The sequence below is a fragment of the Sarcophilus harrisii genome, chromosome 1, assembly GCF_902635505.1.
Source record: "Sarcophilus harrisii chromosome 1, mSarHar1.11, whole genome shotgun sequence".
Classification (NCBI taxonomy): domain Eukaryota; kingdom Metazoa; phylum Chordata; class Mammalia; order Dasyuromorphia; family Dasyuridae; genus Sarcophilus; species Sarcophilus harrisii.
Window position 1 is genome coordinate 115,766,417 of NC_045426.1, and position 19,360 is coordinate 115,785,776.

General features: G+C 33.2%; 1 protein-coding gene across 13 annotated transcripts in view; it reads right to left on the reverse strand.

Moving 5' to 3' along the window:
* Positions 1–19,360, reverse strand: part of KDM4C (lysine demethylase 4C) — a 437,501-nt gene that overhangs the window by 136,590 nt on the left and 281,551 nt on the right. For 12 of the 13 annotated variants that reach the window (XM_012543361.3, XM_012543360.3, XM_012543362.3 and 9 more), the window contains 2 exons: positions 7,038–7,093; positions 4,453–4,561 (listed from right to left, as the gene is read on the reverse strand). In XM_012543361.3, coding sequence (XP_012398815.1) covers positions 4,453–4,561; positions 7,038–7,093 — 165 coding nt within the window. Of the gene's footprint in view, positions 1–4,452; positions 4,562–7,037; positions 7,094–16,487; positions 16,666–19,360 lie in introns of those variants that run through there. The other variant, XR_004233267.1, reaches the window with a different exon arrangement.

Here is a 19,360-nt window from a genome sequence, read left to right on the forward strand (position 1 = left end):
AATTAGCCCTAAGTACTTGAACTGACCTCAGTGCAAAGACTCAAGAGTTTCAGCCCTCTACAATTCTTCTCTAAAATATAATGTTCTCTGGGGGCAGGTTTCTTGGGGGGATTCTGGAGGCAGCCTTAGTTTCAGCTCAAATGCAGCCAGGAGTTAAAGTCCAAATCCTTTATTTTCTCTTTCCAAGTCTTGTCTCCTTCCTTGGGCCTGGTTAGCTTTCTTAGAGGCCTCTCTCTCTCTCCTTGGTTCCAAGAGCTCCTGCCGCTAGTCCTTTGCCTCTGCCAGCTTCTGCCTTCTAGCTCCCTCCAAATGTCTCCCGCCAGCACAAAGAGAGAAGAAGGAATGACTTCTGAATGTCCCGGACTGACTCCTGGTTGAGGCTTCTAGCTTATATATGCTCTCTTAAAGATGTGAATCTTGTAGAACTCTAGTAAGTACTAAGTACATTAGTGAACTAGAAAACTGTTAAGTACCATGCTAAATTAGATAATTATTGTCTCTATCAATTCCAGTCACTTAGCACCTTGTAAGAATCCTAACAAATTACTAGCTGTGTGGCCCTGGTAACTCACTTAAGCCCCTTTGCCTCAGTTTTCACATCTGTAAAATGAGTTGGACAAGGAAATGGCAAACCAATCCAATCTCTCTTCCAAGAAAATCCCAAACAGGGTCATGAGTTGAACACAGCTGAAAGGACTGAACAAAAAAACCCTCAAAGGTCTCATATTCAATAGATAAAGAAGATAAGTAAGAGACACAGTGAAAAGATTTTAAGTAAGAGTAGAAAAAGGCCAGAAAGTACAGGTATATTTCAAGAGAGAGTAGCTAAAACACAGCTTGTCCTGCATCAGCCACCTGGCCCCACAAAGAGGAAGTGGCAGGGGAGGACTCTGCCAGGTCTACAGCTACCCACACAATGGAGAAGAGTCAGCCAATAGTAAACACAAGGCACCACAAGAATCAATTCTTCAAGATCTAAAATTAGTATAACTTCCTTTATGAAGTCTTGACCCCCTTCTCTTAGCATTACATCTAAATTAATTTTTCCCTGTACATAGTTTTTAGAAATCTTGCAATGTATCCTCTCAAATTCTGTTAGAACCAATAAAAACCAAGGAAATTCCATAAAAATGTATACAATCATGATTAAGCACAGTGATTAAAATAATGAAGATTCTCAATTTTCACATACAATCATCAAATTTTTAGGTAAGAACCACCTAATTTGGTTGACATACTCCATGCTGCATCTTGCTGTCATTTCATGGAGAAGTGTACTGGAGATTCAGTTATATGAGATCATTACAGAAGCTTTTGAGGAGAATAACTACCATGACGCAACCCCATACAAATGAAATTCTGAGAGCAATGGCTGCTTATTGTAAAATTAATGAATAAAAATAAACTAAGATTGACAGAGGTTAAGTTTTGAAATTTAAAATTAAGACTACATTATAGGCTTTCTTTACAATGAGATTGTGCACTATAAAATAGTGCCTTTACCACAAGTAGTCTTTGAGAAACTGCTTAAAATTTTATTGAATGCAGTTAAATTCTTTCACCAAAATAACCCTTTCACTATACATAATTTTTTTTTCTCCTAAATAACCTTGAGGAAAAGAATGAGTGTACTTTTAAACATGTATCCCTTTACAGAAGCACCTAATGAAATAACCAATTGGTCCGGTGGTACATGAAACGGTCAGTCAATTAATCAAGAAATATTTATTAAATGTCATTACATGCCAAGCACTATGTTAAGAACTGGAAATTAAGTTTTATTATTTTGAGAGAGTTTGATAAAACTTCTGTAGAAAAAAATTTGACGAAAAAAATAAAAATTTATCAGCAACATTGTCTATCATTAGTCACCTAAAACAATATCTTTTATATTTTCTAAAAGGAGTATTTATAAACTACTCATTTTGAGCTGTTCTGGTATTTTAGCTTTAATCCTGAAATGCATTATTTCAAGGTGTAGCAATAAAATAAAGGGGCTTTCAGGGGAAAGGAGCAGAACTATAATCTGGAATTTTACATCTTGAGTTAGCAACTATTTTTGATCGATTTGGGGAATTACAAAATGGACAAGATCAAAGTTATAAGACAAAGGGCTACTGCAGGAAGGCTGCCTCCTCACATTTCCACTAGAGAATAGGGACAGGGAATAGTACTATTCTTAAGAGTTATGTTTCAATATTATTGTGCTATAAGAGATGATGAGCAGGATGATTTGAGAAAAATCTGGAAAAACATATAAGAACTGATACAGAATAAAGTAAGCAGAACCAAGAAAGCACTGTCATATAGCAACAGCAATTTAGTACAATGAACAATTGTAAATAACTCAGCTATTCTCGAAAATATGATGTTCCCAACTCCAAAGGACTCTAAATGATAAATGCTTTTTACCTCCAGAAAAAGAACTAATGATGCATCTCAGTATAGAATGGTAGGCACTATTTTTCACTTTCTTTCTCTTTTTTTGTTTTACTTTTGAGACTTCTTCCACAAAAAGGCTAATACAAAAATGTTTTACATAATTATATATGTATACCTATACTAGATTGATCACAGTGTCAAGGAGAAAAAACTAGAATTTGCCAATTTCTAAACCTAAATGTTAAAAATAGTTTTTAAATTTAAGTGGGTTTTAAATAATTTTTATTTATTAAATATTTAATTATTAAATAATTTAAGCTAAATTAAAATTAAATAAAGTATTAAATAATTAATAAAAATTTAAAATAAATATTAAAATATTATTTTTTAAAAAACAACTGAAGAATTAGAAAATGGAAAATAAGTAGATGCCCATCAACTGGGGAATGGTTAAATAAGTTACGATATATGAAAAAACAGAATATTATTGTTCTTTAAAAAATGGTGAACAAGCTGATTTTTAATAAGGCTAATTGTGGAAAGGGAAGAAGACGACTTCCACTTAAGGTGCTGGTTTCTTTTTTGTACTTCTATAGATACTTTGATTAACTTTTATTAAAAATTCAGTGGCTACAAAGATTCATGTAGAGAGTTTATTTTGCTTCTTGACATTCAGAACTCTTTGAATGGAGATTTCCCACTCTATCAGCATTTCCTAATTATTGTTATTTAGTTTTTCAAGGAGTTCAGTCAAGATTCTGAGATATTTTCTACCTACCATTCCTGTAGAGAAAATTGTCATCCTTTCCTCGGACAGCACTTATTCTTGAAAAAGGGCACACATATACATCAGACAGATAATATTCTGGCCTTTAGTGTCCCTTTCATAATCTTAATTGCAACTGAGCACTTTAAGAAAGCAGAGGTCATGTTCAGTTTAAACTTTGTATCTTCATGAGTATTTAGTACAACGCTTTGTTTTGCTTAGTAATGTTTGCCAAATTTGTACAGAGATCATGCTAGTTGTGACATTTTGACTTCCTGTGGTCCTATGATTGTTGCCCAACAACAGCACACCAGAAGGACTAGGAAAAACTAAATCAAATGAAGACGGAAATAATATGGATAATATAAATAATTTTAATCACAATCTAAATAATGATAACAACCAAGAAATTTTAAATGTTCTTTACACTTTAAAGAGTTGAAGTTAAATATGACAAGGACTAAAGAAATCCAGAATATTAAACATCTTTCTAAGACAGGCCTCTGCATTTTAAAGTAAGGAGATTCACTATTAAAAACAATTCTTACTAAATAAAAAAAGCATAATGGTCTAGACTCAAATTTGTTAAATAGGGGGCCAGTTCACTGTCCCTCAGACTGTTGGAGGGCCGGACTATAGTAAAAACAACAACTTTTTTGGTGGGCCTTTAAATAAAGAAACTTCATAGCCCTGGGTGAGGGGGATAAACGTCCTCAGCTGCCACATCTACCCATGGGCCGTAGTTTGAGGACCCCGGGCTCTAAGGTAATATTCTAGTGATTTACAATTTTACAACCTTGCAAGGTTTCCTCAATGTTAAGAAAATCAGTGGCCTATCATCTCAACCAGACTTACATTTATGAAAGAGAACCAATGAAAATGTTTTCTAAAATAATTTATGAAATGGTCAGGAGATCATCTGCTGTATAGTTTGTCAAGTCAAATGAATTGTATCTATCTTAAAAGAAAAAAATCCTTCACATATAATAAAAATCTTTTATTTTGTTTTCATAGCAAGTTTCTGGTTAGGGAACAAAAGACAATAGAATTAAGTTATTTACATTTTCTTAAAGCCTAAAGTCTGGACAACAGATACTAAACCATAGGGGGAAAAAAGGGGTATGTGTGTGTATATACCAGCATCTGTCTATTCCTCACAAAATTTTCTTCAGACTTAAAAACTTTCAAATTTCTAGATTAATCTAATTTAAAAGTCTACACTGAACTTGATAAAGGATGTATGACATTATTAAAAAATTGAGACAATATCATTCATAAGGGATACACGAAGCTTTTCTACTTACCAATTTTAACCTTTGTAAAGGTATTCTGCTAATGTCTATTGGTGTCCTTTCTGTGACATTAACAAATCGAACTTCTGGAATTGCAACTGCACACATTACATGGGCCCACCTATAAAAATAATAGTGAATTAATAATAAAAAGAATAAAGCCATTATAATAAAGTTTAGCTGACCTCCTTATCTGACCAGTTTAAACAACTTAAGGTTTCTCACAGCCAGAAAAAAAGCATTTCTGCCTTTTACTCTCCTTTTTTTCTTGGGAACACAAGAATAAGATGTGTCTTAAATTTGAGTTTGCCCCAAACCATGTTCAACCCTTGATCAAATATTCATAATTTTGAAACTGAGGTAACACTAAATATGGAGGGAAAAAAACCACTAAACTTGAATGCATTTTAGGTGTTTTGTGAATTCATAATCCTGATTCTTTTGGTACAGAAGAATTTTGAAGAAAATTACCATATGCAGTAAACACTCATTCATTAAATAAATAGAAGTTGTGCAGATTAAGCACCATATCTCCATGGCAGAGGCTCTTTTACAATTTAAGTTGAAAAAATAATGAAATCCATTTTTCTACTTAATCTGGCATCTACCAATATTTAATATGCATGTCCCTCATTGTATTAACCACAAATGAATTTAAATGAATAGAATGGAATCAATTGGCAGTTAAGCATAAACCCTACATGCCATAAAATACAGTAAAGTTTCAGAAAATTTCCTAAGGAGATTCATTGATTATTTGTTTAATTAAATATTTAGTTCTCATAAAAGTTCTAAGACAGAATCATAAATTCTTAGGGTGAAAGGAAAAGTAAAATTTATTCCTTTGTTTTTGACAAGACCCAGAAGATTTAACTTCATATACATTAAACTCTTCAAGAAAAACTTTACAAAACCTATAAGTAACATTTTCCAGAGTCTTAACCTCCTTCTCCCCAGCAAGACTAAGCAAATGCAAACATGCAAACATGCATGCATGAATGTGTGCGCATATGTGCATGCACACACACACATATCACATGTTTTGGGGAAAATTCTTCAATGTTCAAAGTCACTGAACTGCTGTTATAAGGTCCAACTAAATGTAGATCACTAAAAATATGTAAATCAGCCTTATTCAGGCTTTGCAACTATCAAGAAATCCTTCCAACTCTAATCTAATCCCAATTCTTAAGCATAACACCTAGCAAATATGTAAGCATTTGATAAATGTTTACTTATTGAATTACTAAATTTTTAATGTTACAGAAAAGTACTGTTTTCTTTGGTTTCTGGGAGAAAAGAGGCTATATAGCTATCTTCCTTTGCATAGCAAAGGTTTTCATACTATTTCTAAAGTTTAAAGTTTTAATATAAGTTATGCTTTGACCATATAAATCTTGTCAATAAAGAAAGTACAAACGCTATACAATGCATGATAATTTAGAATCATGCATACAAATGAACTGGGAGGGTTTACATATGCCCACTTGAACATTCAATCAATAAAAAGCAATCATTTTGTTATTTCAAATAATTTTATTTTTTTTCTTTCAATTAGAACACATTGACCATGCAAATATTGCTTATCCTCATATTTATAAAAATTTTAGCAGAAAGATGTGAGAATCACTGAGAAATAAGTTGATGAAAGAATCAAAAATATTTCTTTTCTTCTATAAAATAGTCAATATGAATCATTCAGTACTTAATATTCTTTATGTTGTGCCTTTTAACTCTTCAATACAATTGTACTTTTTTATTAACTATTAATGAGATGTATACCTATTTTGTATTTAATTTATACTCTAATATATTTAACATGTATTGGTCATCCTGCCACGGGAAGGGGGGGGGGGGGAGGGGGGGGGGGGGGGAGGGCGGGGGAAGGAAGGGAAAAATTGGAACAAAAGATTTGGCAATTGTCAATGCTGTAAAATTACCCATGCATATAACTTGTAAATAAAAAGCTATTAAAATTTAAAAAAAAAAAAACTGTTAATGAGAAGTACTGTTTGGCTTACTAATTTTAAAGACATGATATCTATATTTTGTGATCATGATTGATAACATTTATCTGAGTTTAACAGATTACTTTCTTCTGATCTGGTAAATTACATAACAATAGGACAGATATTTGACATCATCATTAATGAAGGGCCTTTTGATGAAACCTGGACATACTGTAGATTGGATTATGTTGGGTTTGTTTGTTTGGGTTTCTTAAGTCAAGGTAATAATAAGTTAAACTCAAAATAAATGAAATTTATTTCCCATTGCCTAAACTACATTGTCAATATTCAGGATTTAGAGAGAGGAGGTAGAAAGATTGAGTGGGGAGTGGAGGGAAAGAGGAACTCATTATAGGCATTTAACACAGAAAAAATGTGTATTGCCTTCTTTAACAATGGTGAAATTTATTTCAATAGCTGTTATAGGAAAAATGCATTTAACTTTCAATGTCAGTAGGCAAAAAGCTTTGAAACCATAAATTTAATGATGACAAAGTGAATGGTAAAACAAAATGCCTTCCCAACTCCTTTTTAAGTTCCCATTAGGCAAGAAAGAAACGTAGCATAAGGGTAACATTTACTACTTACTTCTTGTTCTTGGTTTGTTTGAGTGCACCACCTCTCAAATTACAGAGACAACATTCCTGGGTTGGGGGACAGAGAAGAGGAGGGGAAAAAGGAAGAGAAATCCATGTTAAACAAATATAAGATATTATATTATGTAAATATAATTTGTCAGCTTAGGTATTTATATGCAAGAAAACCTCAGCATCTAAAAATGAAAAACCTACTTAACAAAGACCTTAGTCTAACATCCCTCCCTCCAAGCTCTCAAAGTGATCAATATACCTGTTTAAGAATGCATAAAGTAGCCTAAAATATTCTAGCAGAAAGCAAAGAATTAATATATTTCTCTTATAATTCTAGAAGCATTTAAAATTGCTAGTACGAGGGGAAATATTAAGTCATCCTGGAGACTCCTCCTGGAAAGTCTTAACTAATACAAACCCCCACATTTTATACAGCATTTAGCCATCACTGCCTAAAGTGAGCCATTCATAATCTGGATGAGGTCCACAAACCATGAACAGATATCAGGGGACTTGTGAACTTGGATGGAGAAAAAAAAAAAAAATACATCATTATTTTCACTCTAACAGAAATTTAGCAAAACTTTTTGTTAAAATTTAAAAAAAAAAAAAAAATTTTCTAAGAAGAGTTCATAAATCACAAAAGACTTACAAAGGGTCCCAGAGATCCTTTGATACAAAAAGGCGAAGAACCTCTTCTTCGCCTCTAGTAAAGGAGCACTAAAGACTCCTTCAACCCACCCCCATTCCAATTTCAGGCTCTTTTTATCCAGGGTTGAAAGACAGATAAAAAATAAGGAAGGGATTAGTAGTCTTTCTCTTGATATACATGCCCATTTTTTTCAATTTGGGAGAGGGTTTAAAGAAACCTTTTAGTTAATGCTATTTTTGAGGGGCAAAATATTATTCAGATGACTTTTTCTGGTTGATACATATGATATGCAAGGCAATATAAAACACCAACTCATAGCTAAATCTTGGATTCAGGAAGACTGAGATTCCATTCCTGCCTTGAACAAATAAGCCAAGACAAGTAAGCCACATAACTTTTCAGTGCTCAAGGTGCCTTGAGTTGCAGGTACGTGTTAATAAGTAGAGTTCTAAGAAGTTCTTGCACTGAATTTTCTCATACTAATAAAAATAAGATCTGGATAAATAACAAGTAAACAACATTTTCTAGTCTCAAATCATTACAGAATGCTGAATTTTTTTTTCTTTCCTGAAAAAGACATATACACATATATAGATAGATAGATACAGATATAGATATCTATAAATATATATATAGAGAGAGAGAGAGGAAGATAGATAGATAAATGGATGGATAGAGATAAACAGACAGAGATAGATAGAAAGATAGATATTACTTTGTCTTTTATGTATCTAAACCTGATACTCATCTACTTTTCTACCCCATTGCTATGAGTACTTGTATTGAACATTGGTTATTTTGTCAATCCCATAAAATAGACAGATAAAGAAGTAGGCATACAAAGATCAAGTCTTTGTTTTCTATTGGGTGGGATAATTGTGAATTAGAGGTCTAAGTTACCTCTTTTCATCTTCAATTTTACTCACATCTGCTCAGCTTTTTGCATTACATTTTTAAATATTTGTAAATTTTTATCATATATTCCCTAGTCTACTGTGCTCTATGCTGTATATGTTAAAATTCCTTTATCCCGCAAGAAGGTCATCTCTAAATGGTGTTTAATCATTTTATCTGATTTTGCTAGGTTTCTCTCTAATTTTTCAAGTTAATTTACAACTTTTTAAATTTTAAAACCACATAGCTTTTCTTTGCACAAAAGGTTATGATGCTAAAGAGACAAAAGAAAAAGCCCACTAAAGGCAGAAAACCTAAATATTCAAAAATAGTTGACATAGATCTGTATGCATTTGAAGTGTCCCCTAAGCATTCAACTACATTTTTTTTTGTATACAGCCTATGTTGATATTAAAGCCACATAGAATATGAAACAGGAAATTTGAGGATCTTCCCCACCCAGACTGATTCTTTTGTGAAGGCAAAGATAATCTTTTACTTTTATTTTTAGCTGACTTTTGGCTAAAATTTTAGCCAAAATTTCAATTTTGGCTAAAGAAAGAACAACCAACAAACCTCAGTTTAAGTAGAAAATTTGGAGAAGGAAAAAAAAAAAGATTCTCTATCACCAACTTCAAGTTTACAATATAAAGCCAACTGAGGTTATTAGAATCAAGAATATTGATGAGGCTAACAATAAAACTCAAATCAATTTTGCAGGTAGAATACTTACAGGTAGAATAAAAAAGCATATTTCACTAGTGTCTTAAGAAATCTTATGCCATTCCAACTACTAAATAATAAAAGATTAAAAGTATAATATATGACTTGAAAGAGAAATGGAGAACTCATTATCTCCTATGTTATAGATCCCTAACTGTCACTGCAGGATTCTTTGCAGATACCATAGTAGCACAAGGCAGTGATTCTGATATACTATTTTTCTTCTTTAAATTAGCTCTGCTGTGATAAAAGGGGGGTACATTCCTAGAGGTTTTGCCAATAAAAGACAAATTCTGGCAGATGCTATAGAAATTTTCCTACATGTGTATGTGAAAAAAAGCTTCAGGGATAAATCCACTGGAAGAAATACAAACAAGCTAAAAGTAAAAAGTCAGTTGGACACAATAACACGCAAGATCACTATACTAAAGTATGGAAAGGATTATGACCTGTTATCACCAAGGGAAGAAAAACAGTAATAAAGAGCAGTTTAACTTTACTGAATAGTGGGGTGACACACGGGCAGATCTGTGCTTTAGGAAGGACAAATTGAGAGCTGAGTGGAGGATGGATTGGAGGAAAGAGAAACTTGAGGCAGGGTGACCAACCAGAAGGCCCCTGCAGTAGACTAGACATAAAGAGAAGGTTTTGACCATGAAGCTCCAACTGCCAGGCAGCTTGTGGCTCAGCTGCTGTTTGTTCTTTGTTCTCAGACCAAAGACATCAGGAGGAGGATGTCTTGACTTGCAAATGAATTGGGTCTAAGTGAGGAGGGCTGTGCAGAGTCATCAGCCTCATTCTCTGCTCCAGAATCATCAGAGCCCAGTGGTAAGACACAGGTCAGGATGAGTGGAGAGGGTCCTGATGCAGGGAGAGGCTCTGGTCTTTTTAAGCTAAGGGTTTTCCCACTTCTTAATTTGTCTGAGACAGCACCCACTCAGTAGGTAAAAGTCAGCTAAAAATAAAAGTAAAAGACTGTCTACTTTGCCTTCACAAAAGAATCAGTCTGGGTGGGGAAGATCCTCAAATTTCCTAGTCAGAAATTCTGAAGGGGACTCATAGGATAAAGCCTGGAATCATAAAAACTTGAGTTCAAATCTGGCCTCAGATACTTACTTGTGACTCGAGCTAATCCTTTACCCTCTCTATGTCTTAGTTTGTACACTGCTAGGCACATAGCAGGCATTTAATAAATAGCAACACTTAGCCAGAGAACTAAAGAAAAGGGACCTGGGGCAAGAAGCTAGTGTGTTTGAGGGGAAAGAGAAGAACTATTCTAAATTTGAAGTAAATAAGACTAGAAAGCAGCTAAGGCCAGTTCTATCCTCACAGAAATCACCTGAGGCAGGGAGTAAGGTCAAATAAATGAAAATTCTCAAACTTGGAAGGAAGATGAAATGACTTTGAGGTTCAGCCATCTGAAGACCTGCCATCTAAAGGAAAGAAGCCAAGAAGTGAAAAGATAGGAATAGAAATTTTTTTTAAAACCTAGAAATTATCAAAGGTTTCAGCAAGAAAAAACATCAGTTTAAAAATTGGGAACATACAAATAAATGAACAGAGAAGATATTAACATAGAAGGTATGATAGCCATTTAAATGAGTCTCAACTTCTCTGAATAAATATTGCAAAAAAATAAAAAAAGAAAATTTTAATCAATATTTGATGAGACAGATGACTGTAGATTGTCAATAGAGCATGGAATCATAGAAGGATTTCCCATAAAGTTTAAGAGAGAAATGAGAATTGTGAAAGCAAAATGTATGGCCTACATAACAAAAATAATGGGCAATACTTTAAATCCTAAGTGATAAGAAATGAGATTGGGAATCAGCAAGAACATTTAAAAGAACGCATGATCTCTATGCAGACAAAACTATTGATCTTCAAGATAGAATAAGTAAATATAACTTAAGGTTCAAAAGTCTCTCAGAAGAACATGACAGGTCAAAATCCTAAATACCATAATGTAAGAAATAATACAAAAAAATTACCAAGAAATTTTGATAAAAGAAAACCACAGTTGCTAATAGTTTGCCTCAAAGAAAAAAAGGCCTATAGAACAAACTTTCTGGCAAATAGTGGTTAACTTTGTTAATTATAATGAAAAACAACAATTCTATAAATAATCAGGAGAAAGACCTATGCTATCAGTAGCTATAACTGCAGCCCCTATGTGAACAGTGACCAAGCTGTGTGTTCACAAGGACTCCTTCCCAGAATCATAGCTATGAATGTGCTGGAAATACTGTTGACCACAAGACTCTTGGATTTAAGGTTTTAGGCTTTTTCAGGAATGGCTTGGGTTAGATCACATATGAGATAATTTTCTGCTCTAAATACTGTGATTTTGAGACTACATTTGCTTCCTTCTAATATAACATGGCTATGGGGAAAAAAACTCAATGTATGAGTAAGCATAAAACAAGGAGAGAATTAGAATTACTAAAGAAACACCCTTTGCAAAATCTTGGAATCATCACCTTCATCATGCTCTGCTTAAACCAACAATAACTTTAACTTTTGTTTCCTTGGTACACAAACACTATTAGCAATAAGAAGCAATCAAGGAATTGTGGAATGGGCAAGGAGAGTTAGTCTAGAATTTTAATACTGGTTCTGGATTAGCTATATACATCCAGTTCCCTAAAAAAAAGCATGAAGGTCTGAAGTTGAATAAAAGTGTCCTTTCATCCAATTCATAAGGAAATAAATATTCCTAGATATGAATATATGAGCATTATAGAATTATAGCATCTGGAACTGTAAAAGAAAAAGCTTAGAGACCATGTAAAGCAACTGCCTCATTTGTGAGATGCATCATTGACTAAGGCAGGTAAAGGCCTGTTACAAAAGTTAACAATGATGAGTGCAAGGTATCACTTGTATTCAAATCTAGATCTTCTGATTCGAAATCCGGTATTTTTTCTATGATATCACAGCAGCATCCTTAACTTTGTTATTTTATTCCTTGTTCATAATAATGTAGAGAAAGGTAAAGAGATAAAATACATGTATTTGCCTTGAAAATGATGCTACCACTTTTGCTGAGTATATTAATTTGAAAAGGCAGCATAGCATAGTGGGAAAGACAGCTCAATTTACAAGGTGGACTGTAGAGTTTGAGTCCAGAATCTGGCATTTAAGTGAGCATGGGTGAGTCACAACTTCATGAGCTTCAGTTTCTTACTGGTAAAATGGAGATAATGATATTAATTTTACAGGGTTGTTGTGAGGAAAGGGCTGTGAAACCTTAAAGAACTAGGTAAATTTCAGATGTTATTACAACATATGTCTTCCTAGAGCATTTTTCTTTCATTCTCTTCCAGTATCTCTTTTCTTCAATTGTAAGGGTTTATTTTTTTTTAGCACAATGACTAAAAGTAAATATATTCTATGCCATACAGTACATTTTGCTCCCCATAATGTCAGTCATCAATCTTCTTGATATTACTAGTGTTTCCTAGTTGAAACATTTAAGATTAATGAGGCATTTGTTCTCAATCAAGAAGTTATGTATGAATACAGCTCAGAGAGTTATGTGGAATGTTCTCTCACTTTCATTAAAGTCTTTTCATTATGAAGTGGGAGAGGGGAGAAGAAGAAAGAGGAAAAAAAGGAGAATGAATTGTGACTTTTACCTCTCTATCATTAAGTCCCACAATGTCACTGTTAACTAATCACTACAATTAATACAGAAAAATGAGAAGTAAAACAGTAAATATACTTCTGCAAGCCAAAAATGATGTCTGCACTTCTAAATGATTTATTTAAGTGTGAAAAACAGTTTTCTGATGAACAACAGCATCATAAACTACTTGTTTGCTTTCATCCCTGAAGGCTTTATTTATTTATTTGCTAATAGCAAGCACTTTCTGCCACTCCCTACTTTTTCTTAATCTAAGAAAATCCAAACTAGTCGGTTCTGCTATTTTCTACCTAGTCTTGCCAATATGACCCTGAAGGGGGAAAAACTGCACAAAACTGATTCAAGAGAATAGCAGTGCCATCACTGACCTCAAAACACTAGGCCAATTTCATCTAGAAATCGGTTGACACAATTTATAACACTGAATGACAAGTTTTCACATAAGAATCACCTTTTTGAATTGATCTCCTAACTGCTGTTGTACAAGTCCTGAGGGAAGGAAAATATTGGGAGAATTGCAGCCTAAGTAATAATATGAGGTTTGTAGTGGTTCCTGCTGCTTAGAGAGAGAAGGGCAGTTATAGCGAGTATAAATTCTTGGTGGATTTTTGTTTTGTTTTGTCAGGTTAAACAGAATCTATCCTACTTGAGGGTCATGAGAACTGAGGGAATTTTTCGTTTTTCTGTATGGAGACCTAGACAAAAGCCAAATCCTGATGTTCCCAAAGGGAATCCTAAAGAGGGCCAACACCACCCATAGGTTCCCAAAATTGAACAGACACTATGATTTCAAATCTGTACTTCTGAGAAATAGCTAATAAATACAACTACAAAAAGATAGCAAGGCAGAGAGGAAAGGGCACTGGACCTAAAATGGCAGGTGACTCAGGCTTTTGCTGGGTCAATTTGGAGAAATCGCCTGTGGACTTCAGTTTCTTTTATCACATGACGAGACTGGGCTAAATGAATTCTAAGTCCTCTCCAGGTTTGTTTCTGCTGTATTTCAAAAGTTTGCATGTAGTTTCTTTCTGCCCATAGAGCTTATGTTCCAAGGATTAACAACAAAAGCCCGAGCAACATCAAATTCATGCAATTATCTTATGGGTCACAGAACAATGGTAAAGAATGCACCGCTGGATCATCAGTATCAGCATCCATGAAGGAATGAAACCAGTAAAAATAGAGGACTATTTCATTTTTCCTCAGGGACTGAACAAAAGGATAGAATGAAGATAACAGAATGGTCAACAAATAAAAAGCTTGATTTAGGCAAAGACCACTGAATTTAAATCCAGGCTCTACCAACAGGATAATTTAGTGTAAGTTAGAACAATTCTTAGTTTCTCAAAATTAAATTTAAACAAAAATGATCTTTAAGATCTGTCCAGACCTAAATCACAGGATTCAAGGACTTCAGAGCTAGAAGGGACCTCAGTGACCAAATCTTCTAAAACATGAAGATTATATATAACAGACTATTATATATGAAAGAGCAATTAACCTCTATTGATGATGGTTTTCTTAAAAATCACGACTAAATTGGCCTCTTATTTATACATGGATCTTGGTTTTGCCCTCTTGAACCAACAGGAAAATCTATTTTTCTTTAAACAATACTCTTGAATCAACAGAATAATCTATTTTTCTTTAAACAATAGCCCTCCAAATACTTGCATGCAACTATTATTCCCACTGTTTTATCCAGGTAAAGCATACCTAGTTTCTTAAATCAAACATCTTATGTCATGAGCTCAAGGTTTTTCTTCATTTGATGCTCCTTCCTTGAATAGTCTCCAGCTTATCAATATTAATCTTAAATTGCATTGCCAATAACTTAACACAGTACTCCTGACACAAAAGGATTCCAGCCTCCTTGTTCATGAAAGCTACAACTCTTCTAAAAAGATCAAGATTGCATTGGCTTTTTTTGGCTCCATATGAGTCACATGGTTGACAAGTTCTGCAAAACCCCAAGATCCTTTTCTGTATGACTGTTGCCCATCTATGCCTCTTGCCTCTCACATTTTATTTTGGTTCTACCATCCAGTGTATTAACTATCCCTCCTAGTCTTGTGTCACCTGAAAATTTGATTAACACACCATTTATGCCATTATCTAAGACACTTAACAAAAATGTAAAACAGCCGAAATCAGATACCTGGTATTCTCCACTGTCATGTTGACACTGAACCATTAATAACTACTCTTTGAATCTGAATCCTTCTAATCACTATCATTACAATGAATTTTTACTTCTCTTTTTTTTCTACAAAAATAGCATGTGATACTTGGCAAAAAGCATTGCTGAAATCGAGGCAAATCCATAGCATTCTGCTTATCTACTAGTTTAGGAGATGTTGAAAAAAGAAATAAGCTACAGCTAACATTACTCATTCTTGATACAGCCATGATGGTCACCTCTAGTTGCAAGACCATGTTCCCTCTCACCTCTGCAAAGATTTTCCCTCTCCTGAGAAAAATGTGTCCTGTGGAAGAAAGCAGAGGAAGAAAGTAACCCTTTTTAGATTGAACTTTGTGACAAGAGTAAGGGCTCCATTCTTAGGGTATGTCTCAGTCCAGTAAGGAAGGTAGAGATGTTTCTCAACCAACCATCCATCCTACCGATGATGTATTGACACCTAAAAGTGGTCAGGCAAAGGCTGAGATGCTTTGGATCAGGCTTGATGGACTGACTGAAAGACTAAAATAGATATCTATATCCTTTAAGTTTTGGCTTTAAAGTTTGTCTACTAGTTCATTCCTTTTAGAGGCCATCCCTGTCCCAAAATAACAAGTTTTGGCTAGGTAAGTAAGACTCATTAGAATCATAGGCACAGCAAAGAAAAAACTATGTATATATACTTGATATATATGAATTAGCCAATAGGAGAAGCCATGAGGAGGAATACACTAATAAATGGTTTTTAGGTAATCCATAAGGACTAATACATTTTTCATTATTCTAGTTTGTGATAAGATTTCAGGCAAATCTAGAAATCTGAATTCCTTACAATGTTTGATAAAGCAGAAGAAAAATGAAAATAAAAATAGTGTTATGACAACTGCCGTGCAGCTGCAATCAGCTGTTGCAGTTGGTGAAGTTGTTGCAGCTGTTGCAATTGTTAAGTAATGAAGAAGACTAAGGAGCCCCATATCACTTGCTACACATAAAAAATTACAAGAACTTTAAAAAAAAACTTTTTCATCATTTTAACTGCAATTGTTTATTCATGAAGGAAAAGCTAAATACAATGCAGTTCTATTAATCAAAGCACCCAAACATCTACATTCAACTTATTTGTTTGTAGTTTTCCTTTAAAATAACTCTTGCAAGGGATGAAGCAGAAGAAGCAAAGGGACCAGTGGAATTCTAATCTTTTGTCTGGTGAATTTTACCACTATGACTAAAATGAAAATGATTGTTTATTACATGCATTCATTATCACACTTTCACTATATAATAAAACTTCTTTATTACTCTGCAGAGTACAATAGATGCATTTGGCTAGATAGTAAATGTGGGCAATTACCTGGTTTATGCATTTCATTATACAGAATAAGAATTCCACTTGATACATTTTTTTTTTTAATTGTGGATTCTACTTTTTCATAGTGTGGCAACTTCTAAGGACATAAAGCATTAGAGATGAGTTTCTATGTTGTGGTTTCCATCAGAGTAAAATAAGGAATTTGTTCAACTATCCAAATCTAGGTTGGAAGAGATAAGTTTGAGTCAATAAGAATATGTATTAATGGTTCATTTCATAATGTATAAATCTACTTTTCCTACTAGCAAGTGGTTGAGGTTATAACTAAAGACAGCCTTATAAAGAGCAAAAGAATTAAGCCCACAAAAATTTTATTGAGCGGCGTAGTATTCCATCCTATATTTACCAACAATGCACCTTTCTGCTACTCTTCCTAGTCAATTGTTTTTTATCTTTTACTACTGCCTTAGTGGTAGTTGAATAATAACTAATATTTTATTAGCATTTTGAGGTTTATAAAGTATTTTATATCTATTATCTACTTTTATAATCAGGGCAACCTTGGAAGGTGGGTGCTAGTTTCCAGAGTGAATAAGCACCTGCCTGTAGGAAATATTTTCATTTCCCATAAAGAAAGAAATTTATATAATAATAATCTAATTGACATGTAATTAGGCTACAATTATTACATTATATTAAGATCAGGCCATGAACACACATTGACTAGTGGTTAATTTCATAGCTTACTTATGGTATTAATCAATCTCCTTAGTAAGCACATGTGAAAGAAATTTTGTATTTTTTTAATAAATATAAACTAAAGTATTTTTAAATATAAGCTAAAAATCATAGCCAAATTTTGAATTTCTTGGCTAAATGGGGGTGGGGAGGCTAATTTCATAGAGAAAATGAAAAATGCTATTTGCTTTCTATGACACAGTTACTGTATAGAGTAGTGGGTCTGAAGTCAAGAAGATGTGATTATAATTCAAATGTGCTTTGGGATATTTAATAACTATGTAACCTAATCAAGTCAGTCAAACGCTTCTTACATCATTTTTTTCAGCTTTAAAATGGGGATCACAGTAGTAGCTGCCTCCAAAGGTTTTTTGATATATCTGTAAAGAGTTTACCATAGTACCTGACATATACTGGGTGCTTGACAAATCTTGTCCTCCCCTAAAATATTTATTATGTAACATACATTGTTGTTAAACACTTAGCTTGCTTATGCACCATCAGTCCCATTCAAAGAGATAGAAGCTTGAACTAAATAAAGTTTACATTAAATAGAAATTTCTGGGGGACAAAAAATAAAAAACAATGTTACTTATCAATCTACTTAACTGAAAAACAACCCTTATATTTTAGAAACACATTACATATAAACTAACAAAAATGAAAACTAAAGGAAAATTTATTAAGACAAATATAAATGATGTCACGCTATTGTATAATCTATAGCTGGTCAATGTAAGAATTTAGGCAAGAACTTTAAATCAAATCAAACACAGAGATCTGTAAATTTTAAATATTTACTTACATTTCAATTTTTCCTATCAGCCTTAAAATTATTACATGAGACACTCCTTTTAAACATTAGGTTATTACCTCCTTCATATTTTCAACAGAGATTAAGCATTTAGCTAATTAAATTATTAGCCAAACTTAAGCCCCACTTTAGTTCACCACTTTATTCCCCTCATCTGGCTTAACACTTTAGTTTTGCCCTAAAGTATTATTCAGAGAAAACTGAAATGTAAGAGATCACAAAAAATAAGATTAAAAAAAAATCAATACAAGAATTAATCAGAAGTTAGTGAAAAGAAATGGAGAATAATAGGATTTTAGCTCAATAACCATGGTAATGATATTTTTAATTAATGCAATCTGTTATCTTGACAGTAATATTTGAAACCACAGTTAAAAGTAAACGAGAGTAATCAAGTTAAAAAATTAAGAGATTCAAATAAATGTCAAAATTACTAGAGATTCTATAAGTGGTAGAATCTAGTGACATTTCAAAGTCATTTAAAAATAATAAATTCTTTTGAATCATTTAGAATGGGTCCTAAAATCTTTGCACTTCCAGTTTCCCTGGTCCCTCCCTAAAAAATAATTCTGAACTTTATGAATATTTACTTAAAAACTATCAAATTGGAGACAGCTAGATGGCGCAGTAGATAAAACACCAGCCTTGGAGTCAGGAGGACTTCAGTTCAAATCTGATCTCAGATACTTAACACAAGTTAAGTTTCTTTAAGTTTAAGTTTAAGGGTTCTAGCCGTGTGACCCTAGACAAGTCACTATCTATCCATCTATCTATCTATCTGTCTATATGTCTATCTATCCTATTAAAAAACTCAAAATAGCTTAATCTATTAAGGTTGAATCACAAACCATGAACTAATAATTTGGCTTTCAGATTAAATCAAGCATTTTTTATTTACTGAAAAAGTAGTATTGTGTTCAAAGGGAAGTCATAATTAGATAAATTATAAGCAACTCTATATACAAAAATAGATTCTGTACAAAAAACTGCATAACCTCCTAAATAAGATCCGTAATCACTTTTAAAAGGTCATCCTAACTTTTGAAGTAGACAGAGGATTTATGTAATTTAGAATATTATTACAGGACAACCTCTAGAACCGCTCCATCTGTATATATAACTTGGTCAGACATCATTAATGGAAAATGATCTGGTCTAGAAATGAATAAAAAGAGAAAGATAAACTATGTTTTAACAAATGACCTAGTATTCTGAATGACCCCCAGCCTCTCACTGAAACATACATCTTTTTAATGTCAATATTCTAGCTAACTAGCTAAATATCACAAATTTCACAAAAATATCATAATTTTCAAAGAATTCCATGAAGGACAATGGTGAGAAAGAACATGTTGCAAAATAT